Source organism: Diadema antillarum, unplaced genomic scaffold (genome assembly GCF_040938485.1).
Source record: "Diadema antillarum isolate AM-2024a unplaced genomic scaffold, OU_Dant_1.0 seq00000536_RagTag, whole genome shotgun sequence".
Taxonomy (NCBI): Eukaryota; Metazoa; Echinodermata; class Echinoidea; order Diadematoida; family Diadematidae; genus Diadema; species Diadema antillarum.
The window spans coordinates 521,377-533,927 of NW_027271485.1; the positions used below are offsets into that span (position 1 = coordinate 521,377).

At 42.5% G+C, this 12,551-nt stretch overlaps 1 protein-coding gene across 1 annotated transcript; it reads left to right on the top strand.

Moving 5' to 3' along the window:
• Positions 1–659: 659 nt before the first annotated feature.
• LOC139734627 (protein ILRUN-like) lies at positions 660–11,220 on the top strand. The gene is made up of 6 exons (XM_071645411.1): positions 660–974; positions 4,922–5,082; positions 5,923–6,120; positions 6,827–6,982; positions 7,838–7,959; positions 9,850–11,220. Exons 1-6 carry the CDS (start codon positions 823–825, stop codon positions 10,129–10,131), a joined length of 1,071 nt encoding a protein of 356 aa, XP_071501512.1. The 5' UTR covers positions 660–822; the 3' UTR covers positions 10,132–11,220.
• The last annotated feature ends 1,331 nt before the right edge of the window (positions 11,221–12,551 follow it).

Consider the following 12,551-nt stretch of genomic DNA (forward strand, 5'->3'; position numbering starts at 1 on the left):
GTATACTGGCTACTGTGTGTAGTCTGCTACCGCGTGTGTGACTTACACTACAGAGACGCGGAATACCTGATGTGAGTCTGAACACTGGGCCGACAGCTTCGGCGACTGGTCATCTGGCAAGTCCGTTCAATAACGAAGGTTGCGACACACTCACTGTGAGAGGCGAGACCGTGCATGCAGACTTAATATTTACGCCTGAATTTTTGATGAAAACTGTAGGAAGGTTGTTTATCCTTCTAACGTTAGAGATATACTGGGAAACCAAAATGCGTATTCCTTGCTACGAGTAGATTATTAGGCAGAGGTCATCGAAGGTTGGATGAAGCAGCTAGCTAGCTGGCTGCGAGTACGAGTAATATGGGCGCACGTACGTACCAGCTCTGCGTACTTACCATGCGTAAGCGTGCGGGAATCGAAAGGATGCACGCACGGTTATATTATTTGCACGTGCACGTATGCAGAGCCAAGTGCATGATGGGAAGGTTTCTTCGTGACGTCATGAGGTCAAAGTGGGAGTGTGCCACAGCAAGCGAGTGCTCGCGAATACACGTCCAACTTTGGCGTTGGTGTGAAGCGCTCTTCAACCGCTGCGCTGCTGCTAGCACTGCTACGCGTATGATGATTACACACACAAGAACGAAAAACTCGCAGCACAACATCAATGGTGTATGAAAGTTTCGAGACCTGCGATTGACATTTTGTTTTTCAGAAGTCATGGTTTGGGAGAGAATGGAAGGCTAATCTATCGATTGAGGCATCATTTTGCGTTTCAGAGAATTGATATTTTCTTCATATGCTAGATTACCCAGAATAAAAGCTACCATGATGGACGTGGACTTAGATCAAGATTTGATGTCTAAATTCAGCAGTATGGGGACGACGGATCGTGATGTTTTGATCAACGAATTTCAAAAACTGTCCGGAAATAACATCAATCCGGCAACATGTGCATTCTTTCTAGACATGAATAATTGGTGAGTATGAATCTATATGTAACAAAACGAAGGAATGATAGACCTTTGAGGTGTTGGTCGTACATTCTGGGTGTAAACATCAACTGCAATGTTCGAAAGTTTGTAGTAGATATGCGAGCGATTTAAATGCCCGACCCTGTGGCCTTGCGCCCGCCCGCACGGACGTACCGCACAGGAATCGAGTGCGATTGTGTGAAAAGTACAACCCTAACTGCGACCAGCCCCATCCCAACGCAAAGCTTCCACAGGGATTAACTGTGTACAAGGAGCGCCCCGGGGTTACTACAACAACTTACATTGTTACAAGTACCTTGCCATCCATAAAATAAGGCATAACTACAGACTAAAGTGTACTACTGTACTGTATGATGATGGGGGGTTGGGTTTCCGGACACTTAAGTTCGCGCGTGAAAACTTAGGTCTACCTATTTTACTGACTACACGCAGCCGCTGTCGTGAGGCGACAGCTGCTGCACGTCTATTCCTTCGCAGACGTTGTTATTTTTCAGCGGTGGGTGTGCGTTTCCTCGTCTTCATGAATATCTTTATTAATCATGGAAAACTAAAATATAAGGAATCCCCGCAATCTCAGTCCGGGAAACCCGCTCATGAGGACCGCCCCCGCGTACGAGGACTGTCCCTCCTCATGAGGACCTCCCCCCGCCTCATGAGGCCCCCCGGGGAACGCCTCATGAGGCCCCCCATTCACTTCTTATTCATCTCACATCTGACGTATAAATTGTCGCAACTTTGCACTGTGATTTTTTGTTACACACACATGTCCACTATCCATGATGAAAAGAAGAAAAAATCCTGTCTGTTTTTTTTTTTTTCAAAAATCGAGTTTTAATCAACTGATGCAGAGCGCCCATCAAAACACAGGCGCCAGCGCGTTCGCACAATGCAAGACTGCCGCACCTAGCGGCCTGATCCGACTAAATATTTTCGATGCTTTTTTCTGCGGCTCTCACCTCTCCGCGCACAAATCAGCCTCGTGAAGCTAAAGTCGGACATCTTTTGACACAAATTCGTAACGAGAAAAATTAAATCAGTACTAACCTGATCTTGTCCATATATTCCAAATTACTATTCCACACTAATAGAGTAGGTGGGTAGATGACATACTCCAGTTTGTTAGCAAAATAATCACTTTGTAGGTATGACGAGTTCACTTTCTTCGTCAATTCCGCCCACGATTCCGCCGCCCGCTAACCGTTTGGGCGCTTTCTCTGGAATCATCCCGCGACGTGACGTACGTCGCATCACGTCGCATCACTTATGGCGGTGACCTCGCTGAAGAGCTCCCGTCAGTACACAACACTACACAAGCCATACAATATGGTGACCAATTTGCATTGTGGTGTTGAGCTGCTTACGTGTGTCGCTCCACATCCGTACATGTGGCTACCATACGTATTGCATGTATTGATACACACACACCAACGAACACATCGAACAACTTCACAAATTCACACCTTAAAATCATGTAAAAATATGACTTATCGAATCTCAAACATAACGATAGCTTCACTAAATACATGTCTACACCGAAGGAGGAAAATATTTTGCCAAAAATCGAAAATTTGATGTAAATATGCCGAGTTTGGTATCAAACTGTACGGCCGATCGCGCTGGAAATCGTCGCACACATATGTTATAATGTTTTGGGAAAATATGTAAATGACGAGAGTGAAGAGCCAATGATGATGCAGCTTCGCTGTAGCTCCCGATTCATGAATGAAAAATGACGTCATTGTGATGCGTGCAAGGGCAGAAGTGAATTGCGCATGCGCGGTGTTCAGGGCACAAGCCATGATGGTACGCGTTGATTTTGTACGGGAAATATATGGGGAGCGAGCGTGCACGGTGTTTACATTCTCGCGGTACGATCGACGCTATCGAACATTCGATCGAACGGCCAGTTAATGACGTGCACGTATAAATAAATGGTAATACCTTGTGAGACTTTCACTGCGTCATTTTCATTACAGATGCACTTTACACGCAAACTGGGCCAATTGCGGTACCAAATTTAGTCTGGCTTCCAGACCCTCTGCCCGTACTATTTCGCTATTCAGGATATTAATGCCCTCAACGTCAAAAACTAGTACTAAAGAGTATAGTTTGAGGTCGTTTTGTCCTGCAGAGGCCTTTGGCAAAGGGTCTGGAAACCAGACTATACCACATTGCGACCGGCACCCTCCCAATAATAGTGTTTGTTTACAAGCAGAGCGCCACTACAACAAACTATTGCAAGGTTTGAATTAAAAGCCCGGGCTGAGCCCGGCACTGTAAACGGACAGAATTGCGGGGCTCGGCCCCGCAATCGAGGCGGGGCTCGGCCGCGGCTCGGCCCGGCCCTGCACTGTAAACGGGGTCTAAGACACTACGTCATAATACAAAGAGAGAGGCCGTGAGAGAGGTTGTCAGCTCCAGTTCATCAATGTTTCTGGTTTTGCAGTATTCCAAGTACTATACAAGTACTTACAAGTGCTCCATTTGTATTCCAAAAAGATGAAATACAAAACTGTGATAGGTGGGTATGGGGGCTTTCTAATGCAAGGTTCCTTCTGCCTTGGAAGGGGAATTTGCCTCAAATACACTATGTGGATTACAACCTGAAAGTGAATGCACTATGCAGAAATATTTGTATAAAACCTATTAAACTGGGACAATCCCTTCAAAAGTTACGGTATGAATTGTTAAACGTTTTGGTTAAATCTTTGTGCCGTTATCGCTGGAAAGGAAGACTGTGGCACAACAATTTGTGATGTTACAGTAGGACATGATGTAAATAAATATTATAAAGAAAGGGGATACTTTTTCTTTATATAGAATAATATTGAAAATATACCAGAGAATTCCAAAAAAAATGTATTTGTGTGTGTGTGTATGTGTGTGATGAAAAGTACAGCTGTACCCATTCATTTGACTTGTTACTGGCGCAAAAAGGTTAACATTACTCCTTTACCTCTTAAAGCTGTAGTGTTGTACATGTAAGTCAAGTACCCTTTGCAAGAAAAATTAAATAAGTCCTCAAGTACTTCTTCCATGTACGAGTATTGTTGTCCTATACATGTACATGTATTTTGACATCATTGGTTGTATTTTTCAGCAATGATAGCATGTACAAGTGTATTTGTAGCAGATCGTACGTACTGTACGTATGTATTTCTCCAAAACTTCAAAAGTAATGACCTGTTGGACATAGTTGTATATTTATATATAATTTGGACAGATGTCGCTGATTATTCTACCATAGTTTTTGCACAAAACTGTAAATACCAAATCCACATACAGGTGTATATTCCAGGGTAACTCTGTACTGATTTTTGCCTTCTGATGGGAGAGAGAGAGAGAGAGAGAGAGAGAGACAGACAGACAGACAGAGAGAGAGAGAACAAGAAATGCACATGACATAGAGCAGCATAGAAATGTAGCATAGACCCCATGCGTTAAAGGCAAAAACAGGGAAAGGTTGATGCTGGTGATGGTAAAGGTGCATGTGGTACCAAATGATTGAATTAAAACTCTAGCTAAAGTATTGTTTCACAACATGTAATACAATAGTACCAGTACTGTGGTAATAACAGGTATGTAGATGATGGTGGTGAATGTGATTATGATAGTGAAAATAATATTGCATAATGATATAATGTACAATGTAAACATGAAATATTCACAGTGTGGAAATTTTTGCAAGTTTTGCACTCATGAGACCAATAACAGAAAAAAAAGAGTTCTGTTGTTGATAGAAAAAGTACAATAATATCATCCTCCAATTATAAAGAAAAGTGAATTTCATTAGAATTGACCTAGCGTGAAAATTAATCATGCAAAAGTTTCAACTCCTCGGGATGCACCAGTATTGTGTGTGTTTTGCTCAGTATCAAACCTGGTCATGTGTAATGTCTTAGGGGTTTTCTCCTTCACTTTTACACCTACAGGAATCTACAAGCTGCCATAGGATCGTACTATGACATCGAGGCTAACATGCCGATCCAGAAACTGCCCTCCATGACCTTTGTGCAGGATGTCACCATAGGCGAAGGAGAGTCAGTACCACCCTGTACAGAGTTCACCAAGACCTGGAGAGTCAGAAATCCAAGTAAGGTTCACAGCTTCTCAAGTGCTGCATATTAAAACCCTCAAATTTGATACAAAGCATTTGCTATTAATCTTAAAATTTTGTGCAGAAAAACTTGTACAGGGATGTCTTCTGTCTAAGGCTGCATTTATCATCTTTCCCCTGTTTGAAACGGCTTTCAAAAGCCGTTTCCAAAGCCCTTGAGCAACGGCTTCCAAAATAGTTGCGTTTATCAACTCATCATGAACACGAAAACTGGCCTTGTCTCTGCGCAGCTGCATTGCGCATTTTCAGAAACCGGAAACGCATGGTTCGTAACTGTAGTATTGCGTTTATCTCGCTTCAAAGGGCTTCTAGAAATAGGTTTCTGGAAACGTGTTTCTGAAAGCACAAATTTGTGGTTTTCAAAAAGGCTTTCCAAACCCCTTGATCAAAACAGCTGTGCATTTATCATCTCGTGAAAATTTCCTGAAAGCCGTTTGGAAAACCTGTTTCTGCGGAGAAAAAGAGTTATTAAACGCACCCTATTTTTAGCATGTTTTATAAGCACTTTGTTGGCCTTTTCTTCTTCTTTTTCCCCATCATCTTTGCGTGAAAGGAGTTTTTCAAGTTTCAGGCAGCTTCCTGAGGCTACAGTTTGTAGTTTCAGATGTTTTTATAGCATTCAGAGTTTAGCCTTATCTTCATGTCTCCTTTTAGCCATCTTCTGGTTTGGATCAGTGGCCTGTGGGGTTTATTCAAGGTCACAAACTATGCTTTCAGTGACGAGGGGCTGCAGCTTGTTTGTTCAGGTGTTTAATGTCCATACTTGTACATAAATGTAGTCTAGCCTTATCCTTATCTTCCTCTGCCAATCGCTAGGTTCAGATCAGTGGCCCATGGGATCCTGCTTACGGTTCATCCAGGGTCACCAGCTGGGCCCGCTGGATCGGGTGACCACGGAGCAGCTGGAGGGTCACTCCGAGATGGACATCAGCGTCCGGATGCAGAGCCCCTCCCACTGCGGCCTCTACCAGGGTCAGTGGCGGATGTGTACACAGAACGGGACCTTCTTTGGAGGTGAGAAGGGGCATTTAACTCTTTGTGTGTTATGAGTGCCAGTTGGCCTCAGAAAACCCCATGTAGCTTTGTATGCACTATCTAAAGCCCATGGCTCAAAAAGGGTTAAGACGCAGATACCTTGGCGTACAGAAAGACCAGTGCATCATCTGTTTTATAGAACAGTGGACAATTTTTTTTGTGCTAGAAATCCATTGTTTTAATAGTATTTCCGACAATTACCAACGCTTGGCAAATTTACCGGATGCATTTCGTTTTGGCTTGCCACAGATGCAAATCATACATGATCAGTGATTTATAGATAGATGAAAAATTTGCTAGCTGCATGGCTTGCCATCTCTTGCTATTCAAAGAGCACAAAATCTTGCTACTTGTTATTACTGGATGCAGAGCTAACCACCTCTTGCTAGGTGCACAAACACTCGCTAAGTGTGGAAACCCATTGCTACTAATGTGCACGTGTTAACATGTTTACAGTGTCTATTGCCAGTGATCACAGTGATCATAGAACATGCAGGCAGTAAAAACTGATGCATGGCTCTCGACCAATGAGACCGCAAAATTTCCTCGACCTGTTCTATAAATTGTTAAATTGATGTGTAGGCAGTGCAAGTGTTACTACATTGTACGCTGTACCTGAAATGATGATAAAGCATGTCATTTGAATTGCCTTCTCTTCTCACATAATTTTTCTCCCCACGTGCAGAAACAATATGGGTCATCGTAGAGGTGAAAGAAGGTGGCATGTTAGGACTCACACAACAGCTTTCACAAATGGGCACGGGCGAAATGGAAACAGAGAGTGCGCCCTCTACAGATAGAATGCTGCCCAATCCGTTTGGCTCACCGTCAAAAATTGAAGGTAGGGGGACACGTACAGAACTGTTTTTAAAATCACACCTAAAAAGACATGGTCTAATGGCGACATCACCTTGAAAGTGTAGAGGAATGGCATATAGCCATCTATTTTGCTATGACACCAACTCAAGCATATATCTCAGATCACAGCCATTTTTGTTCTCCATCAGTTGATCAGATGGAATCTAAAATGAAATTGTGCCTTTCTTATGTCCAGACAAACCAACCTCAGAAGTGAAGCATTTGCCATTCTATCAAGGCCAATTTTAACAGAAGTTGTAGCTCAGCAGATTGTCACTTGTCACCAATGGGGTTTCCTGATACACAGGGATATAAATGCACTTCCCTTTTAGCTATGCCTGTGTTGTTCTCCAAACAGCTCAGAGACTCCAACTCTCCCGCTTGCGATGGGAGATCTCCCGCCGAAAGCCCATTTTTGCCAAATTTCCTGTTCTCCCGCTTGAGATTTGATTTCTCCCACTTGAAATGATTTCTTACTTAGTGTCTTTGTATGTTGAAATACAAGCCTTAGATAGCACGAGATAACATCTAGAACCCTAGAGCTGGACCCTGGCCGCAAGGAACTTCATGCTTCGCGCACATCAGGTAGGAGTCTCCCATTTGCTAGGGGTTTCAGGCGGGAGAATCTCCAGATCAGAAGGTGCTTGGGGTTGGAGTCTTTGACAGCTTGATTAGTCCCTTTCCTTATTTTGTGTTGAGATGAAGCAGCACATTTATAATGTCACTTCAGTGTATTTCGCTCTTAGCAAGATAGAAACCCTTTTTACTGCTGGTGTGCAAAGTGGAGCTACACTGTATGAGCTGGCTTTAATACTGAGGTGTGTACTTCTGTCGGCAGATACCACTCTAAGGGAGGGGAGTCCAGAACACCGGCTATCATTTGGTACCCCTACTCAGTCACAGGGGAACCCGGAACACAACTCTCATCTATCATCACCAGTCAGACCCCCATTGTTTCAGGTGAGTGTCACCCAAAGAGGCATGGATGGAGATGGGTCATAGGTCAAACATGGAAGGCTGTGCATTATATAATGTGAGAAAGTAGGAATGCTCGATTGCATGTACAGAGTAGTTAAAAGAATAGCTCTCATAAGGTATGTTCAAGTGCTCTTCTAAAGCACACATGTAATCTTACCGTGCCAGAAGTGGTCCATTTCTCAATGTGCTCAAAAAGTGTATGGTATCACACCATGCTAGAGAGCAATCGAACACAAACTGGTCCAAAAGCATACCATGCCAAAAGGTGTTGACATGAGAAGGGTGCGCATAAAACACTGTGTCATGATACAAAGAGAGAGGTCGCGAGAGAGGTCATCGGCTCCAGTTCGTGAATGTTTGTGGTTTTGCACTATTATTCTAACCGTGTTAAAGTGTATCTGTACTCAAAAAAAAAAAAAAAAAACTGATATTGTAGTTTATTGTATTGATTACATCTGTCAGATAAATTTGAAAATATGAGGTTGCTCGTGTAATTACAAAATCGGTCCCCAATCGCCTAAAATCATTGGTGCCTTGATCTAAGACTAGTTGTCTAGCGTTATCGTTTGTACTCAGTAACATAGTTTGATAACTTTCTGTACAAACTTTGATGTTCGGTATCGCTTTTCCAACTCGCAGACGCATGTATGTGTACGTATTCAGCTGGGTGCTGACGGGCAGTGGCACAGTCCAATCAGCAGCGTGGCAGCATGCATTGCAATGCAGACGCAGCAGCGACTCAAGGGAGCCGATGGGCCGGGCGCGGCTGGGTATCCATGCAATCAGATTCCCGTACGGCCGTACTAGCCTGATTTTGCCACCCTCAAAATTGCAAGTCGCGGCACTGCTGGGTGGAGCAAACTTTGTTTACTTTTCGCTTCACTTTTAAATAGTCATTTCTCATACCTCTTCATGTACAATCTCTTGCTTTTAATGCCACTCTATCCTTTCCCTTTACAATTCAAAGTAAAGTAGTTCTTTGACGTTGTTGTGTGTGTCTTTATATCGATGATTAGTCTGTTTTGCTTTGGTGAAATTAAAGAAGTTTTGCTCCTAGTCCTGTCACTTTTTGCTTCATGCAGTTGGGTTCGTGAGCTGATCCCGCCCACATACTTGTAACCATAGAACTGACTGCATGAGGTTCTATACCGGTACTCTTTGCTAGTACAAGTGTACATTGTAACTGTCAAACTGGCAGTGCAGAATGGAATGCCGTTGAAAGTTTTCAAATCCATTCTTCGTGTAATTCTGAGACTTTTATTGTCAGGAAGCAGGAATGTCAAAAATTCACAGGTTGAATTGCAACAGAACGGTGCAATACCTGGTAGGCATCTTTATGTCGGTAAGTTTTCAGTCAAAACTTCACAGAAGATGTGGATGTGTCCAATGAGTAGTGCTTAAAAGCTTCACCATGCTTGCTTTACATGTATTGTGTAATGTGTACCACACTAAACATGTACTGTAGACACAAAAGGATACGACTACTGTTGCATCCAGGCATCACAAAGGCTCACGTAATACAAACATACGTGTAGGGGTATCATGAAGCGGGGCGACAACAATAGTATAGAATAGAAAGTATTCAATTATGAACGTTTTCACACAGAGGCAGCGAACACCAAAGGGCTGCCTACGCACGGCTACTATTTTGCGAACTGACTACAAATACAGCATGTGGGTGTGCACAGATACAAAAAGTGAATATTTCTCAGTTACGGGAGCTTTACGTGATGAGCAACAACTTTCGGTAGGGTACTGAGGACGTGTTCTAACACCTCTCAAATTTGAATTTAGAGTACAGATACACTTTAGATATTCCTGTCTCTACCTCTGTATCTCTGTACATCTTTGTTCCCATTATCTTCCGTGCAGCACGCTACTCAAGTACATAACTCACCCAGTCCGTCGCACAACGAGTCCAACCCTGGTCTGCCGCCTGTGTTTCACGACTACCAGCTTACCCCCGCCAGGCCCCACCCCCAGCAGCCATGCCTCGACGACCACCAGTCCGCCTTCCCCACCAGCCAATCGACCGCTTCCTTCTCCACGCTGCAGGTTGCCAGTCCCGCCATCGGCCAATCAGAGTACAGCTTTCATAATCTCCGGCCTGGGGCCGCAACGGAAGAAGACACAATGACTGACGACGACTTATAGCATAAATCACATTTTTTTTCTCTCTCTCTTTTTTTTTTTAATAACAACTTTATTGTGTCCTTTGACGTATTACCCCCACTGCAAGAGAAAGTCTATAGTGGTTTACAGTGACACTCATGAATGGCCCCAACTTCTATAAATACCGAAGGGCAAATTTTAGTCTATCTTCTATCGTATATATTATCATTATTAATGCAAGTTTTGAATGGGCAGAGATTGTCATTGTCCAGGGTCAGTGGCGTTGGGGATGACCACTCGCTATTTTTAAAAATATCAAAGTTTTCCTGTTGCTGTACTCAACCATCTAACGAACGATTTGTTTGCCAACAAGTCATTATCTTTATTTCTTTCATTAACTTTGCAATTCAGAGCCTTTGAGTAGCAGACAGGCTGTTTTAAATCATTTGTCACCATGGGTTGAAGTCTCTTTATGGTGGGTATGGTTATGAGTATACTTAGTAGGCAAAAGTTAGTGAGTTTCAGTCAACACATAAACATGTTGAAAACATCAGCAGATTGAGGAAAATGTAACCACAGTGAAAAACAAGAACAAAAGATGGGCTGGAAAACAAGGGAGGGAAAGTGAAAATAAAAAAAGGATTGGAAAAAAAAATATTTTCTCAGGTTGTCTTTTGAATAATACAATTGAGAAACATTTTTCTGTGATAGACTACCTGTAGATGGGCTTTATGGCACAAAACCTAAAATATAGAAGAATATATTTTTATACATAGGGGCAATTAAGGGAAGGGTAATGCATTGAAGCTGCTGGGGTTTGTATGAGGACTTTTTAAAATGGTGTTTTCCGTGCATAAAGAGATAAATAAATAATGATACATGTAAGAATGGTTTTTGGCTCTGAGGGCATACAGTCTGTTCTTCACTTCATGATTATTATGATTATGATTATTTTATTTTTTACTTTTTGAAATGAGAAAAAGGACAGGGTAGGCAGGGGGACCCAGGATGGTGATCATAGGTAACTATTTTTTTGCAGTCAGCCACCTACTGTAAAACTGGAAATATTTGCGGCAAGAAATATTCTTAAATAGGAGCTGCTGGCCTTTTTCGCGGCATGATTTTTTTTTTTTTTTTTTTTTTTTTTTTTGCGAATTGCCACTGGCATTCAATGCATACAGTGTAGACAAGAACTTTCGCTTACATTTTCATTTCACGAATCTTGGCTTTGGCAAAATTTGCGAAATAATGGTGCACACAAACATTTCAGGTTTTACAGTCAAGTCATCTTTACCTGTGAAATAGAAAGATTGATGATGCTGTCGAGATTGCCTTTAGCTGCAATTGATGTGGGATGTGCTTTGATGAATCCTGTTATTATGGAGTTTGAAGCGATGATTCTCATGGACTGAAATATCTCCCCAACCCCTGAGGCAACCTCAAGCACACCAAAGAGGGGCAAAGATTAACACCATCATCCCAATTATCATATTTGCAAACTCCACACAGCCTCTGGGATTTATCTTTAAGAAGACCTCTGTTGTCACAATGAGCAAACTCAGACTTTCAGTTCAAATCTGTCATCATAATAGGGCAGCAAATTTATTGGATACTGTAAAACATGATATATTCGTGGCATGAGAGTTTTGCGAATTGGAGCTGACTGCCTTTTTTGTGGCATTAAATTTTTGTGAACTGCCAATGGCATTCAATGCATATAGTGTAGACAAGAACTTTCGCATGCATTTTGCTTTCGCGAATCTTGGCGCTCGCAAAATTCGCAAAATTAAAATGCACATGAACATTCCTCATTTTACAGTATCTTGAAAATTCTCACAATTCCCCAGGTGTCTTCCATGGGCCCAGAAACTAAAAACTCCACTTTATTCTGTCAGTCTGTCACTGTCTCTATTGTGACCCTGACCTGTAAACTGTATCGTGTTCAGCACTGACCTGTCCTTTGGAGCTATAGGGAAACCCAGAGTCTCATTTCGTTCAGAAAAATAAAAGAAATAATTGAGCAATTCTTACGAGAATAACAACTTCTTGTAGCAACAGCCTATCAGTTCATGGGATTCTTGTCATTGCACTCTTGCCGTGGCAGTGCAGCAAGAGTTGCTGCTTATAGTGACTTTCAAAACGGAGCCCTAGGTTGGTTCTGTGAAGACTTCCTCTCATCGTACTGACAACCTCTTGTGACTGCAAGGACTGTGTCCAAATGAATAGGAGTAAATATACATTGGATGTTTATAAGAGAACCACAGAGTAGAAGCAAATAACTTCCGGTAGGGAGTGGGGGGGGGGGGGGGGGGGGGGGGGGGGTGTCTTCCATGGGGGGAGGTGGTGACAGGATTTAAGGAAGGATTTAAAAGGAGACATCCATACCTGTATAACTGAAAGTTGTAAGATGTGCCCCATCATCGCATAAGATTTATGTATCAGGTAATTTCAAACAATATAAG